This window comes from Conger conger, chromosome 4 (assembly GCF_963514075.1).
Source record: "Conger conger chromosome 4, fConCon1.1, whole genome shotgun sequence".
NCBI lineage: Eukaryota > Metazoa > Chordata > Actinopteri > Anguilliformes > Congridae > Conger > Conger conger.
The window spans coordinates 25,748,421-25,773,551 of NC_083763.1; the positions used below are offsets into that span (position 1 = coordinate 25,748,421).

The 25,131-nt window shown below is 46.3% G+C and overlaps 1 protein-coding gene across 3 annotated transcripts in view; it reads left to right on the top strand.

Annotated features, from left to right (window-relative positions):
• pard3aa (par-3 family cell polarity regulator alpha, a) overlaps positions 1-25,131 on the top strand; it is a 390,604-nt gene that overhangs the window by 309,985 nt on the left and 55,488 nt on the right. For all 3 annotated transcript variants that reach the window (XM_061238372.1, XM_061238374.1, XM_061238373.1), the window contains one exon: positions 73-321. In XM_061238372.1, the coding sequence (XP_061094356.1) occupies positions 73-321 (249 nt within the window). The remainder of the gene's footprint in view (positions 1-72; positions 322-25,131) is intronic.

Below are 25,131 nucleotides of genomic sequence, written 5' to 3' on the forward strand. Positions count from 1 at the left end.
GTCGTCATATCATGCAGCCCTACCCCTCCTTACTAACATCCAGTGCTCATGTCTCCCTGTGTCCGTCTGCAGGATTCAGGCGAAGACCCGCGAGATCCGCGAGAGGCAGGCGCGGGAGAGGGACTACGCCGAGATCCAGGACTTTGACCAGTTCCTGAGCGCGGAGGAGGAGCACCCGTACGCCGGCATTGGCTCCCTGGACTCCTCGGTGGACAGCGGCTACAACCGGCCGCAGAGTCCCCGTGACGACGGGCTGTCGCTGGAAGCGCTGTACGCGCAGGTCAACAAGCCCCGCAACGGCCGGCCTCCCTCCGCCGACAGGTAGGGGGCGACGCCGGCTCACCACCGCTCCTCTTACGTTAAATTACATTTAGCTATTCAGCACACTTCTTATCCAAAGTGGTGAACAGTTAGTGCATACAGGCAATTCCATGGTAACTGACGTTCCAAATGCTCGATATGTGGGTGGTAAAGCGCAGTGCAGCTATATAAGGGACTGATAAGAGTTATTGCCTGCTGAGGGGTATAAAAGCATGTGTCAGTATCTTATGTAGTTTTATTGGAGTTTATTGGAGTTTGGAGCTCAAATATCCTGCTGTTGTAATGTCGGAATTGCAAGGTGATTATAACAGACTACAGAACAGGTGGGATAAGGTACAATTCACAAAGAACCAGTTGACTACAGTCATGAACATCAAGTACTAGACACATGGCAAATAGGCCAAGTCAGTAAGTAATAAGGTAAATAACTACAATGCCAAGATAAATACAAATGCAACAGTCCTTTGAAAACACAAAGTACAGTAAGAAGACTGAAAGATTGAGACAGGTGATACACAAGTGGTAATTGATTTGGGCACTCCTGCTGAGGAGGAAAGTTAAAGCTAGCCAAGGTACAGCATAAAGAGAAGTGTCTTCAGCTAGGGTGGACAAGCTCCGCAGTCAGAACATTCACACGTCACATGTGGTGGGGAGGGCTGTTATTTGTTTACTTTTACTTTTTATGTTGTTTGTGTGAGTGACTTAGTCCCTGCAGTCGAGACTTGAAGCAAAGAAGAAAGCCAGTAGATAACTTCATATGAAGTTTTATTCCTCCAAACCCCAAATGTCCCCTCTTAGTCATGACTCGCAGAAACATAAACCATCAATAATTCTCGGGGTGTGAAAATTTAATAACATACTGTCTCTTTTATTATCCCGGATCATGATAAATCCTGCACGCACCTTGTCAAAAGGCGAGAGCTGAATTGGTGTCAATTCACCTGCACCTCCCACGGAGAGGAAAGTCATTATTGCATGTGTCCGCAGGAGTGGGCACAATGTGTGATGTTTAATGCGCGGGAGACTTTTATTTTAAACTCTACCTCCATTTTCTTTTTAAATATGACCAGGTGAGATATGTTCAGTAACTGTTTCTGTCCTTCTCAGTAGTTTATACATGCATAGCCCCCTTTGGTACTCATGATTCTATGGGTTTGTATCTGGTTTCTATTGTCTAAGCATAGAAGTGTAGTTTCAAATCGAATCCCAGTATTGTGCAAAGTACAGTAAATCTATTGTTTAATCAGTTTTTATTAGTTTTTACGTGGAAGCTTCAGTCGTACACTGACTTTGGAGTTGGCTTTAACACAGCAAAGCTTTTGGGACTCAGCTCCTCAGACATGACTGTTTTCAGTGAACTTGCATTCCCGACGTTTTGCCTTGCTGCTTTCATCCACCTCAATCGGACACCGTGCGAGCGCTAATTAACGTGAACGTCTTTACAAAAAGATCAGTTGCGGAACCGCAAAATGTGCTTTTGTGAAATGATTTCATCTTTTTTCGCGCCGTTCTTTCATTCCTTCACACAAATATCGTATTCCCCTGACTTTTCCAGCTCCTCCTAATGAGGCATTGGAGCTAATTGTTTCCCTTTGCGTCGTGCGGTTGTGAAAACGTTCATCTCGGTGTAGCGCCAAACTCCTCCCCGCTGAGGCGACCCCGAGTCACCGCCCCTAATGAACCTGCCGTCGGGAGTGGCACCTGTCAGTCACGCCGTGCTGGTGACCTTTCCCTGGGCTTAGCCCGGGCTTGCGGGGGGGATTTCATGGTTTATTCCGTCAAATGCACCGTGAAATCGTGCGCCAGCCAACGCCTGTACCCTCAGGGTAGGGGGGGGGAAGCAATCGTTTCTCTCCGCCGAAGCAGAGGCTTGTTTACGGCGGAGCTCTGCGCCCAAACCGCAGGTGAGAGAGTCATCCCAGGGCTCCAGCTCCCCCTGTAAGGCGATTCCATCGGACGTAATAAACTTTGCGACGGAGCGGAGAATTACTTTAGCCTTGATTTATTATTTACCGCCGCGCTGCTTTAATGTATGCGCCTCTCGGAGCTGAGGGGAACTGGAGAGCCAGCGGATCCTGTTATGAACTATGGCAGTTTTAGTACACGACGTACGGTTCTGTTATATCCCTAATGTTAAGCGTCAGCAGAATAACGTTTTCCGTTTGCGTCGAAGACTTAACGCCTTGTGAAGTGTAACCGAAGTGTGTTTTCAGAAGGGTTGGGCTCCAGCGGTTTGTGGGGGCGAACGGCTTAATCAAACATCTGATATAGTTTTGTCGTATCCAAGTTTTTGCTGAAATCTAAAAAAAACAAAAAACAACGGGAGATTAACACTAACAAACACAGCGAGAGCTTTATTGCCAGGAATATTAACACATTAGTGAGCAATTCTACTTATGTGCGAACGGTCAGTTATCGGCAATTACCTCGTCGAATCTCCGCGGCGATAGCGGCACTATTTATATCATGTGTTTATCGCGCTTCTCGGCGAAAGCAGCTTTGTGAAATTCCTTGCCGCATGAGGACCATAATTGCAAACAGATGCACCATTACTTCTCGTACGGTTCTGAAATGATTTTCACGGTAATGACTGCTTGTCGCCAAATGCCTTAAACTCGGCCCGAAACCCGACCCCGACTGGAATCGGCCTCGTTTCAGCTAAAATGGCCGTCATCTTTTGACTTACAAATTGGTGACACATCTTTCTGGGTCAAGTTTTTTGACTGACGCTTTTTAGATTGCACTCTAAATACTTTTGTTGGCGCCGGGGACTCGAGGACAGGGAATAAGCCTTTCCGCTCCGGCTGTCCGGCTGCCCGGCGGTCTCCTCTTCGCCCCGGTTGCCATGGCGGATCGGGAGAAGGGGCACGGAGGTGTTGCCGGGCAGGGATCGGAGTGCGGCTGTCAGCCGGGCGCTCCGCTGTCATGGTGACTCACCCTCGGCCGCCATTCGCCCCCACCTGCGCTCCCCCGCTCCCCTCCACGCTCACCTCCCACCTCCCCTCCTGCTCCGCTTTGTTCTGTATCTCATTTCCCACACACTGTCATGTGAGACGTGAAATCTCTTCTTCGAGACCATTGGCTGGAAATGCCACTTTTATGATTATTCCACAGTAACGGGCACTGATGCACATTAGGGTGCGTGTGTGTGTCTTTGTGTGTGTGCGCGCAGACTACGCCTTTGATAACGACAACAGCCCTATATTATTATTTTTTGTTTTATTATTATTATTTATTTATTTATTTCTAAAGAAGTCGATTTAGGGTTGCTGTAAATCTTTTTCCCTTCTCTGTGGATAGGACCACAGCACCGCCCTAATAATGTACATTTAATTTCAAAAAAGAAAGGTTGGCTCTGCTTGGTGTCAGTTTGTTGTTTTGAAAAGTAGCATTCACAGTTAGATTTCCCCAGTGATTAGTCGCTCATCCAGTTAATTATCTATGTTCATTGTTAGCTCAGAATTTCACAGTTTGTATTAAAAATAGCTTAAATCACTTCACATCCAAGCAGCTATTCGCTGCTGGCACTTGTGTGTTCTCCTCTCTCTATTTCATCAAAACAAACAACAATAATATAACCCACCAATTATAATGTGCACTTCTAACGTAACCGAATATTAAGAAAAGGAGAGTAAAAGGATTTTTAGTATTTTGAAAAGTCTGTCTCCATTATGCACATACGAAGTTAGACGTTTTTTTCCCCCCAGTCCTTCAAGGTTGCATGTCCTGGAGCCTTGTGGTTGTGAAAATTGCTGATTGACTGAGTAACAGGGTTTTGTTCATAAAAAAAACCCCTTTGAAGTTTTCACATTTTGCCTGCGACACCAATGAAAAGAAAAACATGACTTGATAAGAGGGGAATGAACTTCCTTTGGGAAGGTCACGGAACAGGAAGTGGATTAGAACCAGGGGGAAATAATTCAACCTCTGCCGTCAATCACAGCTGAGATTAATGCACACGGCAGAAACATATTTTCTCTGCCCTTGCCTTTACATCTCAGCATTTGAAACCGGGCTGAAAGTTATTAGCAGAAATTGTTGTGGCACTCCAGCACGACTGCAAGGGTTTCTAGCCCTGTTGTTTACTGGAAGTCAGACACGATTTATGCAGTGTGTGTAGCCTGATACAGGGTGGATCCATTTAGCAAACTCTGCCTGACACCTGATGCCTGTTATGCTAGTGTTCTGACTCCCTGGTTTTGGGTGTTTCTCATATTTACTCTATTGCTGTCACGGTGGCCACCATTAACCCCTGCCTACCAATCTTTATTTCCACCGACAGGCAGCATCTCTAGTACTTATCCAGTCTGCAGCAATTAGAATCAATTACAGTTAGTGAGTTTGGGTTTTATAAAAAAAAATGTCAAAAAGTAAAAAAAACCTTGTGTTGTGTGTAGAGTGCAGCCCCCATTGTGGCCTCTGTGGTTGTGGAATCCATGTAATTTGTTGTTTTGCTTGTTTCATCTGCGGCAGTTTAAGTTTCGGCTGTCGTCCCCTGTAATTTGGAGAGAGTCGTCCTCTCCCTGGGAACTCCCAGATGAGTTACCGAAGACAAAGGGCCGTTCTCTGTGCCTCCGTGGGCAGGGCAGGGGATAGTGGCGCACACGGTACACTTTGCTACTTTTTCTCTGAGCCAGACCAAAGCTCTGAATATTTCCCCCCTGCGTTTGAAAATCATAATAATTAGCATTATCTTTGATTTCTTCGAAATGGATATTGCTGCCAGAGCCATCTGGTGGTGGTCACATGACCCCCGTGGGGTCTGACGGCGCTGCCTTATCGCCGTTTGGCGGGAAAACAGAGCCGGCTCTCGGCCGCGAGGAAAGTTCCGGGTCCCACTGGGGGGAGCTGGAATGCATGGCGCTGTTCAAAGCTTCCAGATCTAGTTTAAATAAACTGCACTCGCCCAGCTTTGAAAACACAATGAGTAATAACGCGAGAAGCCAAAAGCACAGCGAAGGTGCTAAAAACATAGCTGCAGTTCTTTTGGCTGGATTTCCAAGAAAAGGTTATGTTTCATTTCACATGGCCGTTTAATTGAGCAAAGCCAATTGAAAATTGTGTGAAAGTTGTGCCACTGTGAAAACAGTAAACTGAACCTGAACCTCAGTAGGTCTGCACCAGGGATGTCCAATCTTCACCAATCTTATGTGAAAGGGGCCGATGTGGGTGCAGGTTGTTCTTTTAGCCAAGCGCGACAGTATGTCACGTAATTCTACTCATTCTACTTTTTATAATTTCTTGCCCTGGGACTGCAGGTTGAAGTTAGCTTGTAGCTAAAATCTGGTGCAAAGCATCATTAATTGAGAGTAATGTTTTGGTACATGCGTACCAGGGACCATATAAACTACTACTACTTATCAGGTCTTGATTGAAGACCATAATTAGTTGATTAGTTGTATCAGGTGTCATAGTGCTGGGCTAAAACAAAAACCTGGACCCACACCGGTCCTTTTTGTGTAAGATTGGACCACCCTTGTCTACACAGACTGCAGGTTTGGAGGCAGTGCAGTTGTAAAGGGAATGGTCGCGACTGGGATTACGTGTTTACATACGCAAATCCTCAGTTGTATGTGTGCCATTGCAGTGTGTGTACATGAATTGCCCGCTGTGTAAATGGATAATGTTTTCAAAAAGTAATGCTTGATAAGTGCTTCTGCTCATCAGATTAATGAACTAGCTGAATAAGATTAATGAGATTGCTTGGTTGTATATATTGCTGGCATCTTGGTTCTGTCAAACCTTATGCTAAAGAAAGCTAGACGTAAATTATTGTTGTATTGTGTATACAGGGTGCATGCATAATATAAAGACAACAGGAGGGGGAAATATTGTAAGTTATATTATACTGTCAAGAATATCACCTTGAAGCTGTAAGGACTAGCCACGGAGAAGCGAAATACGCTCCATACATACACAAACACGCTTGACTCTCGGTAAGCTCGCTGCTAAAGCCAGGCAGCTAGCCTACAGATATCAACAGAGAGTGTCTGCAGGCCTTTGCTGGAAAGGGGATCAAAAATGCAATTTCATATACCAGTGTTAGTGCTAAAAATCCATTCAGTACAATATATTCTGTGTTCTCGTGTCACTGGGACCTGTCCCATGGCTGTTTAGCTGAGGCAGCTTGCCCGGCCAACAATATTTCAAAAGTGCTTCTTGCTGCTCCAGAAAATAACAAGAGAGATGTTTCTGGAATCCCTCCACGTCCGCTCTTCCCTTCACTCATAAACTAAGTTGTGAAACCTGTCATCCGTCCGCAGAGCGGTTGAAAACTGTAGTACACGCTGTCAGAATCTCCAGCCAGAATATTTCTGTTGCTTCAGTTTTCATTTTATTTGTTTTCTGGCTCTCTGAGGTAATAGCTTTTTCGTAGTTCAGCGTGGCAGTGATATTCAGAGGGAATGCATTATGCACTGAATTCAGCCCACGCTTTTATTGTGACAGGTGAAGTGTAGTTTATTTATAATTGTAAAATTTTATAATTATACATTTCTATGACTTCTGCAAGTATATTTCAGATTAATTCTTGCCCAATGCTTTTCTGATATATAAATATTTTTTTGCATCTCAACCACAGAAATGACTGCAGGTACTTCCTTGTTATATATTGAATATTGTGTTTTCAAGGTGCCTGGAAATCGACACAATGCTAAAACTCCTTACAGCAACCATGCAGCCAACTTTCGAGATTGAACGCAATCAGCTGCAGGTGGTCAAGCAAGAACTCTTGATTGCTAAACTCAGTCAGTTGGGGAAAAAGTTAATCCCAAAAGGATTCTGTGGCAATCATTATAAAAGCAATTACATGCGAACCTACAACAAAAATGGTTATGGCGTTTTAGTATTCTGAGTTTGTAATGTGGGCCCAAATTGACTTCCTAGCCCCTTATATTACACTTCGGTCACACCTCTGGAGCCAGGGGAAGAGCAGAGGAGGTTTACTCTGTGGTGAAGTAGCGCCACCATGCCTTGTTGTCAATCGTACTGCTTGAGGAGATGTAGGGGCTTAAAGTCCAGCCTCCACCATACAGCTGAGATGAGACGAGACTAGAGAAATCGGAAACGTCCGTGTTTGAATCTCAAAAAGTATGGACTAGGCCCGGGGTCGGCAACCCTGGTCCTAGAGAGCTGCCGCAGGGTGTGCTGGTTTTTGTTTTCACCTTAAAATAAGCAACCGATTCAGACCCAAGAAACAAGGTGAGGTGAGTTAACCGTGTTATCAGTGGCTTTCATTGATCAAAGTGCCGAGTAACAAGGACAGCCAGCACACCCTGTGAGGACCAGGGTTGCCGACTCCTGGACTAGGCAGTCCACATGAGTGCCAGGTAAACAAATAAATTACTGTTTCAGCGACGACCTGAGTTAACTGTAATGTTAACGCACTAATCGTTCTAAAACTTAAGGCTTAAGACTTGACATGCTCAGTTTTCGAAATGCCGGCCACCGAGATCCGACGTTCTGAAACTGGACAGTCCACACCAATAAAACTTTCTCATAAAGATGTTCTACAACTGGACAGTCCACACCAATAAAACTTTCTCATAAAGATGTTCTAAAACCCTCTCATCACGTCTCGTAACATCTCGGCTGTTTGGTGGAGTCTGGGTTTAAAAGAGGAAGAAATTCAGGGAGTGGGTCTTGGAATGTTCTTCCTCTTTCCACATGCTGATGCAAAATTGACTTTTATCCAAAGCACTTTACAATTAATGCCTCTCATTCCCCCGTCCGCACGCACTCACACGTCAACGGTGAACGGCTGCCGTGAAAGGTACCATTCAGCTCGTTGGGAGTCGGAACACCGCACTAAAGGCAAGCACTTTGTATCCAGGTCACCTTGGCCATTACTCGCCTCAAATCAAGGGCAAGTGAGCATGAAGAATGAAGACATTGTCGGGTTGAAATGAAGCCCTGAACTGAAGTGAGCCTCTAAAAGCTAGACCGTGGAGTTGTGCCACTCCATCACTAAATGACCCATGGCTTCAGCAAGCAGTAACCTGTGGAGAAATTGATAGGGAGTCCCCCTTCAACCAGAAGGCTGTGGGTTCAGATAGTTTGGCACTGTTGAATAAGGTGATTAGCAGAAAATATTGGGTAATGTCATAATGAGAAGTTAAGTTGGTTAAACAGAACTGTGCTTGTTTTGAAATATAAAAGTATGTTTGCGTGTGAGTGTGTTTGTACAAATGTACTGGTTTGTCCTGTGTGCTCCACTCCTGTCAGACTGTAGTTCTTAAATTACAGACCTTTTTCCTCAATGATGTTTTGATATATATTTCTAATCCTGCTTTGAGAGTACAGTCAGAGGTTTAATGTAACTGAAAAGCTAAAATGAGCGAGCCAGGATTTTATAAAGAAAAAGGTGGTCATATATGAGCATTCTGAAATGCTGTCTCAAATTTTACTGTTGCACTATGGGATGAAGTCCATTTATTGGGTCTCTATGTACTATATCTGCAGTATGTATATGGATGGATAGATAGATACATAATACTTGGCAGTTAAAATACATATCTATTTTAATTTTAATTAAATGTCCGGTATAGAGCTCAGGGAAGCCTAAATTGAATTCCTTGTTTGAGGGTGCATGGTTCCAGGAGGTTAAGGGTGTCATAGAGCACTGAACTCTGAACACTGGAAGTAATGGTTGGAATAGGCAGATAGTACAATGCATTCAAGTCCCTATCTCCGTATCCTTACTCTCAATATCAAAATAATTTCATATTTCATGAATATTTGAATATATTACAGCCGTCAACGGCTGCTTATCCTCTCTGTTCGCTAATACCATATAATGCTGAGCCGTTTAAAATGAGCCCTAATTGCCCATTAAGGTAGAGATCCATATCCACAGTGGGCTGGTTACGTGCTGTCACGCTACCCCTAACGTTATCAACTCGAAATAAGGCTGGCATTCAATCCAACCTCCATGATGCTCTGTACTTAACTTCAGACATTCAAGTAATTCATCCTATTTTTTCCCCTTTTCTCACTCAATGCGTTTCAATAAAACGGCAATGTTTGCTGTAAAAAATGAGGTGGGAAAAGCCACAGAGCGGCTCGCTTGCATTCCTCGCTCGAGTCAAGTGCGAGGGCAGGGCGGCGGAGGGGTTGGACTGAGCCGTCTCTGAACCGGAGTGGAGGCGGCGGCCGCGATGAAAACCACTGCAGTGTGTTGGAGGTGGTTGTGTTTTCACACTTTTAGGGAAGTCTGGCCCTCAAATCCAAAGTCCAGTCCTGATATTCTTTCCTCCCAGGTGATTAATGCTACTGATTGGCCAGACTTTTTAGTGATGGAGTGGCACACCTGACTACCTGTGTAGGGACAGTGGAAAATCTCTCAGCCCTGGAGGACTGTGAGTTGCTGGTCACTGCTTTAAGGTGTATAAGCAAAAATATGTAATTGGATTATGTGATTAAGTGAATATTTGAACTGAACTGAACAATCACTACTGGTAACAGAAAGCAAAGTATAATTCTACAACACACTGACCTAGAACTTTGAAAAAACATTCCAAAAAATCTTTCGGTCCATCGATCTGGGTATTGTGTTTAACAGCACTCTTTATTCGGGTGTGTGATTGCCGTGGTATTCACGTACGGGTTGGTTGGTGCAGTAGGCCCAGTTGCGAGATGGCCGCCATTGATGTCACTTCCCGCTACCCCGTTTCGCCACCTCTCAGCCGCGAATGCAAGTCTGTTGCGACTGTTTTCGAACAGGGCCGATCGTTATCGTCCTCCAGTCGATGTGACGCCGGGCCAACGCTCTGAGAAGTGTTTGACTTCGACTGACAACCCAGGTATTGTGCTACAGTAGCAGTAGTAGGCCTGCACTCCTCAGATAATGCCATTCAAGCAGCATCTGTCCTCCGAGTTTCCGAGACCTAACATTTGATGTGCAAGAGCGCAGGACAGGGTTATTTTTCCACAAACCTGCCATGTCGATACATGAGAGAATGTGTCTGCAGCTTTAAAATGCTACGAAATGCTAACAGAATTTCAGATAGATAACGGAAAGTGCTATTAATGACCAATGGAACAGGATGTATAAATACATATAAATGAGACAATTTGTCCTATTTATTTTTCTCTGTTAGCTTGTTTTAATTTGCTGAATTAGTTAAATTATTCGATAATGCACTGACACGTAAATAAAGGAGAATAAATTATGGCCACCGGTGTACAATGTAAGCACTGAATCTCCCGTCTCATCAAGCTTTAGGAAGTGAATAACACACATTTCTACTGTGTGTAATAGATATGCACTCTTAACCGGGCCTCTCTAGATTATGTTAATTGCAGCTTCGCAACAGTAACAAATTGGCCTGATTTATTCATCACTTACTGTGTCGTCGGGGGTTTTCAGTTATAAGATGCCTCTAATATCTTGAATGCTTCCCATATATCTTTTCTCTGCCGAGCCAAACAAATGCTAAAGCAGTTGCTGTGCATTCACATTACCCCCCTACACCTCCCCCCCCCACCATATCTCTCTGGGAAGAAACCATCCCCCCACTTGTGAGTAATCTGGTTATGTTCCATCGTGCCAGTCCTGATGTTGGGTGTAAAAATAATTAATCAGAGAATGGGAAGTGGCCTCCATTGGGCGGGGGGCCCCTGGGGAAGGGGCCCGGCTTGACCCGCCTATGTTTTGGGGGAAGATGCTTCCCCCCCCTGTCTGTGCTCATCATTTTTACAGCTGCACACCCATTTTCTTCATAGGCTCCACTGCAGAGATCATCAAATCACAATCCTCGAGGGCCGTCAACTGCTGGTTGTCCACCCTCCCCTTTACCTGGGAGTCAATTATGAAGACAGGCTGGCCAATCAGCAGCACTAATTGTTAAGATAATTCCCCGGGAGAAAAGACAACCAGGGCTTGGACTTCATTTCGAGGCCCAGACTTGACGATCCCTGCTCTACTGCACGACACCCCCCTGCACTGTACAGTACTGCAGGGGATAGTACAGAGGCCTTAATGCTCTAAATGTACATGAGCCTTATCTCCTGGCCTACGCTGTGATAGCAGGGAGTATTTGGGAGGCGAAGCAAGTGAATTATCTCCCACGTCTCGTTCGTTCCCTCACCCCCACCCTCCCCCCTTTCTGGAGAGGAGGCCCCTCTGGGATGTATAAGATGAGAAGCTCCATTCGGAGGCAATTTATCTTCTCTGTTTGTACCACTCCATTCATTTAGAAAAGTAAACAGCCAGAAAGGGGGGGGCAGCGCAGGCTCGGAGCGTGCGGTAAATGCAGAGAGACGCCGGGCGTATGCACGCGCGCTTTATCGACGGGCCTCGCTGAGCCTCTCCCGGGCCTAATGAATTCCAGCAGGACATGAAAGGGCCGTCAGCCTCATCCCGTATGCATACGCCGGGGCTGATAAAAGCGCGCCGTTCGAATCCGGCGCCGGGCGGAGATCGGCGGATACGCGCCGCCACCGAAAGGGCAATTAATTCAGCGCAATCAGCGCGAGTAAACAGCGAGTTAATCCCTCGCCGGTTCCACCGGGGGAGGGACACGCCGGCGCGGAGCGAGGGGGAGACGGCTTGAGCCGGCGGCAATCAGGAAGGGCGACTCCGACGGAACGGCGGAACAATGCCGCCGAATAATTCGATGAAATTACTCGCCGCTCTGAGGCGGCCGCTCCGGCGAACGCGTTTGATCAGTTCGGCGGTTTTACGAGCGCTCCCGGTGAACGCGAACGGCTTTATGGAACGGCCGCCTGTTTTCCGACGCGTTCATTTGCGCGAAATTCGGTGAATTAAACGCCTTTGCATGTGTTCTTAACTGAGAGGTGTGGCATTGCATACTCGTGCATCGATACACATGTTTCTCTGCCAGGGGTTGAGACCCCTGTTGATGCAGTTAGGCCTCTAATGGAAGTGTTAAGCGTAGCATAAATTCTCAGGCACGAGGTATTAAAATCATGGGGGGGAAATTCTCATCTCATCAGCTACTGAAGGTTCCTGCATAGTGTCCTTATTTTTCGGCCGGCGGAGCCTGCCCAATATATTTGACAGTTCTCACATGATGGATAACCCAATTCTGTAACCTAATCATGGGTCCCGCCGCAAACATCCTCAGGTTCATTTTTAGTTATGTGCAGCACTCACACGCCTTCCAAAAATAGTCCCTGTAGTAAATTTGATTGAAAACCAGGTGACCACAGAGGACAGGGACATCACATCTCTCTGCGTCTCCCTCTTCCTCTCCTCTCCCTCTCCCTCTCCCTCTCCCTCACTTTCGATCTCCCCCTCTCTCCCTCGCCCCACTCTTACCCTCTCCTCTCCCTCTCTCTTCCTATCTCTCTTCCTCCCCCCCTTTCTTTCCCTCTCCTCTCTCTCACTCTCTATCTCCCTCTCTCTTCCTTCCTCCTTCTCTCTTACCCTATGCTCTCTCTCTCTCTCCCTCCCTCCCCCCCTCCCCCCCTCCCCTCTTTCTCAGACATTTCCCCTTCTCTGGGTGGATTCTCCCAAAGCCAGTGTGGGCCGTGTGAATATGTTCCACTCCTCAGACAGCGACGTGTTCGTCAGCCAGCGGAGGGAGCTGGTTTGACTCTCCTCTCATTGTTCCCTGGCAGCCTCGCAAGCCGGCCTTCCGAGCCCCCCTACCACAGCCCCCCCCCCCCATCTCACCCAGACACAGCCTACACCACACTCCCCCTCTCCAGACCAGGCCGTTACACCACCCCGATGACCCTGCGGCACGGGAGGGGAAAGTAAAACAGCTGTAGCAGTGCAACTCCCTTACAGTAATAATCCAGACCTGACCTCCACTCTGGGGATGGGTCAGTTACTGGTTTCTCCTTATATCTCGGTACAATTCACTGAAGATAATGACACCAGCACATACGTTATTACCTTGAACACGTTGCTTCTGAAAAGGGGCCAACTATAATCCAGCATCAATGAAAGTAGGCCTCCAGTCTTCTCATCTTCTGCTGTTTTAACTTGCACTGTAGGGCGGCATCTACTTTGTGAATCTGCCACAGAACTGCGTACTGTAATAACTCTGGGCAACCGTTAGCTAAAATAGCATAGCATGGTGTAGTCCACTGAACTCTGGACTGGAGAGTGAATGTCCAGCTGACTAGCTAGCTTTTTAGCAACTTAGTGGTCTGCTGTGTTCCCGACCGCTGTAATATTAATTCAGAAGAGTTCCCTAGACCGAGGGCCACTTTGCATATTTTCCACCCCGCTTTTCACACCCGCAATGGTGCCATTGCAGACGGCGATCCAATCCGTTCAAGGACACATCCCTCACAGAGTAAAATGGCCCCCCATTTTAATAATCATAAATGCTACATTTTAAAAATGTTCTATATGTATTTTTAACAGCAGCTCTGAGTGGATTCTGGAGTGAGTCCAAAAATAGGAGTTCGTGAAACGATTGGCACTCTGAATATCATTATTTGGGAAGGCGAGCTTAATGAGGGCACAGGACAATCAAGTGCCATCGAGTGCCCCACCATTTTAACATTCACGGCTTCACTGCAGCCTTGATTACAAGGCACTCTATCCACTCTCGATAGAATAATCCACCCGGATCAACTACATTCAACAGAGATATATGCCTCAGATGTTGCTTTTGGAAACGTGGGCTCTGTAGTCTTAATACCTTGTTATGCAAGATGGCACCTTGTGTAGTTCTCTTAACGCGTCCCTAAGCCGGATGAGGAGTTTATATTAATCTGAAGCTAGCCACTGTGTATGAAGAGCCTAATTAAATTTGCCGTGCATGGCGTCGAGTCAAGGAGTCTGTGTGATCAGTCAAAAGAACCGGCATTAGTTTGCTATTTTAAGGGCGGTATATGTATCAACCGTCAATCCCACTGTTGTTTTTCCCAATCCCCTCCTTTGAACGAACTCCAAGCAGCCAGTCGGATCGCGCAGATCCGTTTCGCGATTAACATAATGGACGAGGAGATGAAATCGGGAAGATGGATCGCCGAGAAATGGAAATTAATTTTGTGATGCCTTGCCCGTAAGAGGATTTCCAAGGTGTCTGTGAACGAGGCCAGGTTTGGATTGGTTGCAGACACCTCACGATGCGGTATGGTTGTAAAAATAGCGCTCTGGCGTTTCTGGCGTGCGGGCTCTTGGACTATGATGTTTCTCAGGTTACTTGCTCATACCTTTCAAATTAATGAACTACCTCCGCTAATAATATGAGGACAAAGTGAACTGTGTCCCGTGGACTCCTCTGTTAGACTCCTCCTGGTCCTGAATTCAGCATGAAATCGACAGCAGTGACAACAGAAGCAGTTAACACATGGACAAGGAATTTCACCAAGCAGACAAATAAAACGGAGAGGGGCCAGCAGCGTTTTTAATGACACAAAATTGCTTGTAAAAATTGTGTTAGCGGTTTGCGAGAGAATAACGGCAGCCCCGGTTATTAGCCGTCTTTGACAGGAGGAATGATGTCATGAGCAGTGGCGCAGACGTCCTCTGGAGCCAACAGTCTCGAGCTGGGGGCAGAAACCTCCCCTCACGTCTGGGAGGCAGCCTCGGAAACATCCAGGCAGTTACCGCTCTCTTTTAAAAAAGGACAAACTTAATAAACAGTGGCATCTTCATTAAGCCGGGCCTTATTGAATCACTCTGGAGAATGTCGTGGGGACTGGAGGTAGGCTAAGCGGGGGGGGAAACCCACCTCTTTCCCGTTCCCGGGGCTCGTTATTGCTCCGGGCCGCAGGCGGAAGCTGGTTTCCACGGTGCGTGGCCACGGCGGTTCCGGACCCCTCGCGCCGGGGGGGGGGGGGGCTGCTCATCGTTTAGCGTAACGGCGGCCCGCGCGGGGAGGGGAACGGCCTCGATGGCGGATAAAGGCCCCTCCGAGAGAGGCGCCGCCAGAACCCTCGCTCTCCGGGCGTCCATAAAACATAACGGATCGGCCGGGCGCGTCGTTAGCCCCTTCATTAGCGCTTGGCGAGACGACTCTCCGCTTCATTGTCTCGGGTTAATGGCTGGATTTATTTTTTTATTTTTTATTACTTGGGATATCAATTAAAAACAATATTGTTTTTATGGCGTTCTCGTCAATTTGTGTCTCTGGGGGAGAGGGAGGTGGGTGGGGACGATGTAGATTTGTTTCTCGGAATAGTGAAATTTTGTATTTTTTACTTTAAGCACACGGCAAAGGAGTGATACGGTCTCATGCACAAAATTGTTCAAAGCGTGCGCAGGGTGGCTGCTCGCCGAAAGCATTTCGAATGAACCTGCTTCAATCTCGCACTCTTCACTGACGGTGCGATGGGAAAGGTAAGGCTCAGCTCTGTGAAACAACACCGAGAAGACTGTTTAAAACACACCTCACACTCTCCCGCGCTGTCAAACTTCGAACTGGGGAGCGGAAACGTGCCGCGATTGGGTCCGAAGCGGAAAGGCTGAAGAACCCCGGGTCGGGAGTGAGCCGAAACGTGGGCGGCCGTCCGTAATGAGTTCCCCGCGTTGATTTCTTCACCGGCGGATGCGGCCCACGTTCTGTTTTTTTCTTCCTTGTAAAACATTTGCACATTTTCAATTTATTTTGTGATGTGCGGCTGTCAGACAGCGGGTAAATAAATGATGAGGGGAGCTGTGTTCACATCTTTAAAAAAACGGGCAGATACACAGCCAAGTGACGGGAGGGAGGCCCCGCATGGCTCTGCTGTTTCATCAGCGGCACACAGGCCCGAGTCCCGGGCTCTCCTCTGTTCTCTGTTCATCTGCGGGGAAGGAGCCATTACGGATCAAAACACCTCGTCCGTGCCTCAAAACAAAGCGTTTTCTCATCAGTAAGTGGGTGCGAGGTGTTGACGTTCACGTTGAGAAGGCTGTAACTTCATTGCCCGTCCTGATATGTGACTGGAGATACAGAGTTGTTACATGGGCGGGTAATTACCCGCACTTAAACCCAAGGTCAGACACGGCTTTCTGCGCCGTCTCTACAGCCTGGCGGCGGCCGCTACTGAAAGGGCCCTAACAATAAGGCCCTGATTTGAAGAGCCCTCGTGGACGCCTCTGACTCCTACAGTTGTCTCACCGCCTGCCCCTGTCTTTAATGGCTGCCTTATTAGTCTGGGGCCTGTTTTTTTCTTTTCCTCTCTTCTTCTCCACCAGGACATTCTGAGACCAGGGCCACATTCAATTGGAAAATGTTTCGCCTCATTTTACTACGGTTCTTTCCGACGATATCTTTCCTCCCAAATGTGTGCAATGTTTTGCAAAAGGCTTTGAGGTGCGTTTGCTCCCATTAGGTGGGTATGTTGGGGTTTTGCTTTAAAGCCGATGCTTTAATGGGGGGGCGACATGGCTCAGGCAGTAAGAGCAGTCGTCTGGCAGTCGGAGGGTTGCCGGTTCGATCCCCCGCCCTGGCTGTGTCGGAAGCGTCCCTGAGCAAGACACCCAACCCCCAAATGCTCCTGATGAGCTGGTTTAGTGCCTTGCATGGCAGCCAATCACCGTCGGTGTGTGAGTGTGTGTATGAATGGGTGAATGAGAAGCATCAATTGTACAGCTCTTTGGATAAAGGCGCTATATAAATGCCCACCTTTTACCATTTAATGCCCGGGGAACGTACAGAATGGCAGTAGTGTACCTAGGTATGCTTTCAGTTTGCAACTTTCTGTTTAAATGAGCATTTCGGTATGTTTTGTTGGGGCTGAACGTGACCTTGGAAGAGGAGGAAGTGTGGGGGGGGGGGGGGGGGGGGAGTACAGACAGTACAGAGGTCAGGCTTCCTTTAAAAACCAAAAAAACGGAGAAAATGAAGAGGGAACATGAAGTTCACCCGACCTCACCGACAGAGAACCAAAGCTGATTAGTCAAACTTGTGATTTCCAATTTCAGAAACCCAGACACAAATCCCGCACTTAATATTCATACAGAGAGAGAAGCGCCCGTCTTTTAATCAGCTTATTCGGAGGTTGGGAAAGAAAACGAGAGGAAGGAACAGGCGGCGTCTGCACAAAAACACTCCGCCGAGGCGAAACCGGAGCGTCTCCGGAGCGACACGCAGACGCCTTCGGAAGAGGGACGCCGGCGGAACTTTACCGACAAGCGCTTACCCCCGTCTTTTTAAATCTCGCTCAGCGCTCGACGTGAGAGAGCCGCAGACGCGTGCGTGCGTGTGCGCGGAACAGGATTACGGCTCGAACAGGCAGGGGTTGTGTTGTATTTTTTTTGACTGCTCTGACGGCTCCCCTCCACCAGAGCGGTATGTGGTGGAGTGGGCCGCGCCCTGAACGAGGGCCCCTCTTCAAAGGCACCCCCGTGAAGACAGAGGCGGGGGGTGCGGGGGCGGTGAGGGGGTCTTCTCTTACGTACCGTGTGCGATCGCACACCGGCACCCCCTGCAGTGCGACAGCTGTAACTGCGGCTCCCGCCATTCGCCTCACTGCACCAGGCCCCCGCTATCCCTTTCATCCCCCCGGGGGTACATAACTTACCCCCTTTGCCTGGGTTCCCAACTGCTCCCCCCCCTCTTCCATAACTCAAGAACAGGAACATCCATAAAGCGCAAACCGGATAAAACATATGAAAAGCATTACCGAAATAAAGCCCCGTTCCCACATACTGTACATCTCTCCCTTACTCCCAGGAGTCTCCTCCATTGTAAAAAAACTAAAATAAAATCAGTCACATAAATAGTTTATTCCCCTCTGGATATAAAAGGAATGGCCCTGATAAAGGGTACACACAGTCATAATTCAAAACCAGGCACCGTTTCAGTGGGATGCGATTATTGGCTTTATATTTGCTGTAACTGTCAGACTTTATTGTTTGGGTTCATCTGAAAGTACAGCATTATCATTTTGTCATTCCCCGGAAAATGCCAGAAGTCTCTTTCTGATAACGCCGAAGTCTTTGCGTAGTAATTGCATTGTCATTTTATAGCGTATTAATCTTCTGCAGCAATACTTTTAAAGGACATTTAAATATTTTAATTAGTCAAATGTGTACATAGTTTCAGTATCTGTGTGTCAGGGGTCTTATCTTTCTAGTGTCAATGGTTTTAATTAATCTTTTGGTTCAATGGTCAAATTGCATTAGAAACTCTGCATTGTACATAAAGTAAGCAGTTTTGTAAACACCATTAAACTTTTCAAACTCTATTCAAATTGGTGATTGAAGAGTGAGGCATTGAAATCTCTGAGCTGGGAATGTGTGAATTAATGAATTGCTGAATAGATCCTCTTGTTAATTTAATGTTCAAAATATACAAGGTGGCACTTCACCATGTCAGGTTTGAATTTTGCGTAGCATTCGTAACCACTTTTTAAGGTCAATTGGCCCAGCATATTTCCACTGTAAGTGAAGCATACATTTTTATACTCTTTAAATTATTCAGGTAAATAAAACATGTATTTCTAGACCAGGTTGCCTAAACGTAATGGACTGATGATGAGTCCACGGCTACAAGTAGGTATTCTTTCATAAATTATTCATCTTTTATACATTTCACTGTTTTAAAATTATTAGTTGAACTTAGTACCCAGTTGAACTAGATTGATATTCATTGAAAATGACAGGTAAGTTTTGTTACTGGCCAACAAAAGTTAGTTGGTGAACAAGATGCAATAGAATCTTAAGCCTTCAGTTGTGCCTGTTTGCCTTCACTATTGGGGAACTAGGGGTTGACAAAAATGCATGAGATTTGCTCTCTCAAACCTCATGCATTTTTACGAAAGGATTTAACTTCCGCCTGTCAGTGAGAATAGGCTGGCACGTTACAGCACTCTACCTCCAGAAATGAATGGCTGGGGTATTCTGTATCAACACTTCTACCATCAAATGGGTCTGTCTCCTCATTGCACGAAAAGAGAGGAAATAATGGAATATAATGAAACCTCCATGAAAACTGATAAATATGATTTTGGAAATTCTGTGAATATACAGGACACACTGTGTTCACTGAAGTGTGTGTGTGTGTGTGTGTGTGTGTGTGTGTGTGTGTGTGTGTGTGTGTGTGTGAACGTGTGTGAACGTGTGTGAACGTGTGTGAAAGTGTGTGAACGTGTGTGAACGTGTGTGCGTTTCAGGGATAGACAAATATTTCCCCCACTGGCTATTCGGCCCACCGAGTTATTGAACGCGGTTGCCAAGGATTGGCCATTTGTGGTCCTAGTCCACCACAACATGCTAAGAGGAAGTTTTATTATAATGAAATGTCTTTTTAAAATGACCACATTCCAACAGAAAACAACATGGTGAAAGTACAACCCGACCACAACATTCATATTCACTTTATATTCCATATGAAGTGCTAAAGTTGTGCAAGTCTTTATAGCCATCTGCACAATATCAAGTATTTTGTGAGTTAAGTGTAAATCTTATTCGGTTGGGGAGGCTTCTTTTGATTATTTTCCTCATGCGAACCACTGCCTCTCAATTCTAAGAGTGGCTTCTTAACACTCACGTAGTCTAAACTAGTCGGTGTCCTCCCCTTGTCCTAAGGGCAAAAAATGACCCGCCTTCACTAAACCCCTAAAATAGCTTTATAGAATTTTAATGAATTTCATTCTATTTTGCTTATGAAAACAACGTGTCACTCATCACAAATTTTATCCTCAAATTTCAAGGGTAAATCTGATGTAGTATGCTCGGTTAGAAATATTGACCAGGCGCTCTCTGACAGGCCTCCAAATTATTTAGCTGCTGGGCCATGGAGGTATTTTTGGAGAGCTGTTGTGCTGGATGTGGTCTGGGTGCCTTTATTGAATGGCATGTACAGTAATTCCCTGAAAAAGTTACCGTTTGTCCTTTTCCACCAGCCACAGGAACATTCTGTAGGCTGTACCTCCTAAGCTTTACGATAGCCTATCTGAAGTAAAACCTGTCTTCCACTTCATCTGAAACTTTTGATTTCCGGTTATCTCATATTCTTACAACACCAAAGTTTTCCCGCTTCTTCTGTTGTGAAACTGTTTTCTCGAGCAGCAAAGCCACCTCAAGTCAAACCGCAACTTGGCGAGTGGTGTTGTCGTGGTTACGTATGAAAGTAATTCTCGGTTTGAAGCGGTGTCAGGATGATTAATGTCACACGGAATGCGGTGCATAGTTTAATAGGAATCACGTTTTGTTATGGTGTTCTGTCGTTCAGTCCTGTCGTTCAACTGCAGAGCCGCCCGTAACGTAAGTTATTTTCGTGAAACCTTTGTACGGCACGTTTTTTCCTTTATTAGAAAAGACGAGCTGTCACATCAAAAAGTAAAGATTTATTACTGAGAGCGGTTAAATCTGGCCCAAGCATGCCCTCGTCTTTGTTTTGTCTATCTCTTCTCTTCCGAAAAAAAAGGAAAACACGAAGCGTGCACTTCACTTATGTGCTTAACTGTTTTGAATGCTGTTGGATTACTATTTTGTACCCGCAGTTACTGATGCATATTTAATATTGTTGGATTAATTTCCACATTTCTCAAAGTTATCAGAATGGCACTGAGGTCTCTCAGTTCTCTTATTCCCGTGTCTGAGGGAATAATATATGTATATATACAGTGGGGTCCAAAAGTCTGTGACCACATTGAAAGTCTGGGGCTTTTTTCATGTAATCATGAACATAAACAGAAAGTTGTAGGATTTTTAAAAATATGAAGCAAATTAAAGTTACTTCAAAGCTTTGCAAGAACTACTTGAAGACCACAGAAGAGAAAGGATTGCTGCACAATCCGCCATCACCTGATGTCACCCCCACTGAATACTTATGGGGACAATTGAAGACTGACAGAAGGCAAGCATTCAATAGCATCACAAGATGCTCTTTGGAACATTGTGAATAATGCTGGGATAACATGGATCATCAGGTTTTGCACAGATTTGTGGATTACGTGCCAGCTCGAGTGCACGTTGACCTTCAAGCAATAGGGGGGACATATCAAATACTGAGAAATTCTGAAATTCATGTACATGTTTCAAAGATTCAACTTTTCGCTGAAATTGAAGTTTGTATTAAGTTAGAAAAGAATGCAAAATAGATGCATTTTCACTGGTGGTCTTTTTGACCCCACTGTATATGACCATATACTCTTAATCTTTTTTTTTTTTTTTTGTGGGTTCGGGAGTAAAATATGGACAGCAAAGAAACGTGTTGATGTGCACATGGTTATGTATGCATATTGGAATGCTTGGTATATGGACACGAGCATTTGAAATCCGTTGTTTGGTCACACTTCCAGCACCCTGTGTAGATGTACGCCCAGTCAGGTGTGCGCTAGCGGTAGCCGCGGTCCTGGCAGGCAGAACGTGTGGAGAGATAAGATGGAAAGAACAGATAGATGACATCATGCAGTATGTGCCCGTTCTCAGGTGTCTTCTGTTGTTTTTTGGGGGAGTTTTTTTTCTGCCTCCTATCTCTGAGATCCAGCGGTAATCTCGGGGCCGCCGACAGCTCCCCGTGTAGTTGCGTTTTGTTTACTTTCTCCAGCGTGTGCTTCAGTTCACCCCCTCCCCATACCAGATAAGCTCTCTCCACCTCAGGGGTTTTAGCCAAACCCCCACACCCCCCATCCCCCCTTTCCCCCAGTGTGTCCGGTTCAGTCCTCACCAGCTACGGTTTCATTCCCCAATCACAGTTTGTTCCGTTTGCACCCCTCATGGTTACCACCCCAGATCTGGTGCACCCCGCCCCACCCCTTTCACCCCTATTTAGAGCCGGGAGAGTTGAGGAGCTGTCAATCAGGAGTGAAAAATCCCAGGTCAATTTGCTTTGCTGCCAAATGTGTCACATCACTGCCGTCTGGTGTCAGGAGCCCTCATTATGGGGCAAAGGGTAAACCAAGGAAACAGGGCTTTCCTCTTTATTACCTCCAGTCCCTGGTGACCCCCTCTTCTGCCCCCCCCACCATGGCTCAGGGGCACCTTCAGTCCGTCAAACAACTGAGGCCTTCATCCTGCCACAACCCCCCCCCCCCCCCCACACACACACACACACACCTCTCAAAGACCCGTGCGCATCTCAAAAACTTTTCATTCATTAAGAACTTTCAGTCTGAGCCTGTGACATTTGACTTATTCCTCTCAGGAACAGGAAGCATTCTGTAAAAGGGAGGGGGGGTCAGCCAGTAGGAGGGGGTGATGTAGGAGGGTCAGCCAGTCGCCTGCTGTTGCCGGGCGGAAAAAAAAACCCGAGGTGGTGTCACAGGTTAAAACAGAGTGCAGAGCTGCCAGATGCTGCATTCCTCGCCTTTTATTTCGGTCTTCGCTCGAGACGTCCTCCCGATAAGAATATAAAGTAATGCGCATTCCTTCACTGTGTTTCATTAACCTGACACGGGAATCAGTGATTGATTGCAGTTACCCCGAAGACGACTCCTTTAAGTGAGTTCCTGAGTTCCAGTGAGTACATGTACGGTCGCTGGCAGGAAGCGGTCTGTTTGCCTTTTTCCAGAAGGTACTGATTTACCGAACGCTCTCCCTAGCCGGCGCCTCGCACCCATGCACATCAAAGCGGAGCCGAGTAGTTCTCCCAGGCACTGTAAACACGCGCTACACCTGCCGCCGTCGGAGCTGATTGAAGTGCTTTTCCCGAGCGCGGGCCGCAGCGGTCTCTCTAGCGGGAGCTTAGCCATTGATCCCCGAGTTGTGCTGTACAATTACAGCAGCTTGTGTTTTATTGCATCATCTTACGCCGAGGCCTACATTTGGCTCGCCGAGGACTCGGGTTACTCTCAGCGCCGCCGTTCGCCTTCGCACTTGGCCAGGCCCGAGATTTAGAACCACCTGCCGCTCAGAACCGTGGGTAGCTTTGTTTATTTGTCGAACTCCTCTTACCATTTCGGTAGCGTTCAACATGCTTAGCACTCTTAGAATTTTGATAGCGTTCAACTTTGTATCACTGAACAGTTTTTTTTTCCACCCTTCCACCACACGGTAAAAATTCAGGTCATCCAGTATTCAGGGAGGAGAGGAAAGAATAAACGAACAGCGCAGTGATTTAGGGCGGATAAACCGACGAATCCCAGTGGTGAGTGCCAACGGCCTCCTCTTAAAGGCCCTTTGATCACCTCTGCCGCATTGCATCCTGGGAAATGTTCAGGGAGTGTTTTTGAAGGGGGAAAAAATAGCAAAGTGATTGACACTGACACAAAGTTCAAGCGCAGTATGAGGGAGTGAAGAATTGTTTATCTTTCCCCGGAATCGCTATGCAGGAGCTGTCTTAGTCCGGGATGTGGTGAAATATCAGGCATTTGTGGAATCCAGCTTTGTGGTCTAAGCCCACGTCCTGTGCTCCCATAATGCCTGAGTTCTGGGCTGGGTCGACTTAGGGGCTCATTTCGGTTGTTGTGTGCTCAACACAGATTTTCCTTTTTCACAGATGCCACAATGCAATGTAAATTGAGGAGTCTGGACTCGCCAGGCTTCGTGGTAACCTGATTCCTATCCTGGCTATCGTAATTATAATCATGAAACATTTTGACCCTGGATGCTGATTGGCTGAGAGCGCGTTCGACAATGATTGTAAATCCGATACAGTAGCAGTTAATCAAACGGCCGGTTTGTAAACAGTATCACCCCGTGCACATCCGTTACTTACGACGGTCTTGACAAATGTGTCATAATTCTCCTGTAGGTGCAGCGCAGTGGTGTTATCTGTTTGTGCTGACACTTTATTAGGTATTTATTAGACGTATTTTTTACTTCTGCTGCTGTAGCCTATCCACTTAGAAGTTTGACGTGTTGTGTATTCAGAGATTCTCTTCTGCATACCACTGTTGTATTCGCATTCGCCGTTCTCCTCTGAACTCTCGCATCAACAATGCGTTTCTGCCTATAGAACTGCTGCCACTGGATGTCTTTTTTTGTTGTTGTTGTTTTTCTCACCATTCTCTATCGAGAATGGCACCAACAATCATTCCACGGTCAAAGTCACTTAGATCACATTTCTTCCCCATTCTGTCATTTGGTCAGAAAAACAGCTGAACCTCTTGACCACGTATGCTTGCTTTTATGCATTTAAATGCTGCCATATGATTGGCTGATTAAATATTTACATTAACAAGCTGGTGTACAGGTCTACCTAATAAAGTGCTCACCGAGTGTATGTAAAGACTGCTCCCTCACATTACTCTTTAAACAGTAATTGAAATAACAAGCCTGTGGGGAGGGGGGGTACTGAAATTCCCGCCAAATAAACTCCAACAGACACCCATCTTAAAGTCACTGAAGTCTCCTCTTCCAGCTATACTAACCAGGTATTTATATTACCAGAATGTTTTTCATATTTATATTACCTGAAGTCCTTTTCATCTTATTTTCCTTTGAAACCGTACAACTTGAGACTGCCGGGCCCAAAGAAAGAAGTACCAGCGCAATATAAGCAGTCATTTACAGTTGTCAATTAACACTGTACAGTTAAGGTGTTAATTTGTACAACCTCAGATATCATAGGTTCTGGCCCACAACACCACTTCCAGCAGCAGCCGAGTTTTCCCAGACGGTCTCCCGTCCAAGCGCTAACCCGACCCACACCTGCTTAGCTTCAGCCATTCAGCAGGATAAGTGGTGGCATGGCTGCCCGCCAGCAGGGTTCATTGTGCTGTAGCTATAAAAACACATCTGAGGAAAATGCATAGCTTTGAATCTCACCGACCACGAGAAGGAGCACTTGGTGTTTTGCCTATCTACCCCGGTTGTCCTCTGCAAGCTATAGTCCTGTGTCATTAACATGGCCCTCCCCTCTCCCCTGGCAAAAACAATAGCATTTCCACAGTTACTTTTAATGGAACTGTTTTTAATGTGGCTTTGTCAGTTGCGATTATACATTCTAAATTGACGAGAGAGGCTTGCATACAAACCACTGTTAGGGTTTCTTTAATTTGCTGCTACTG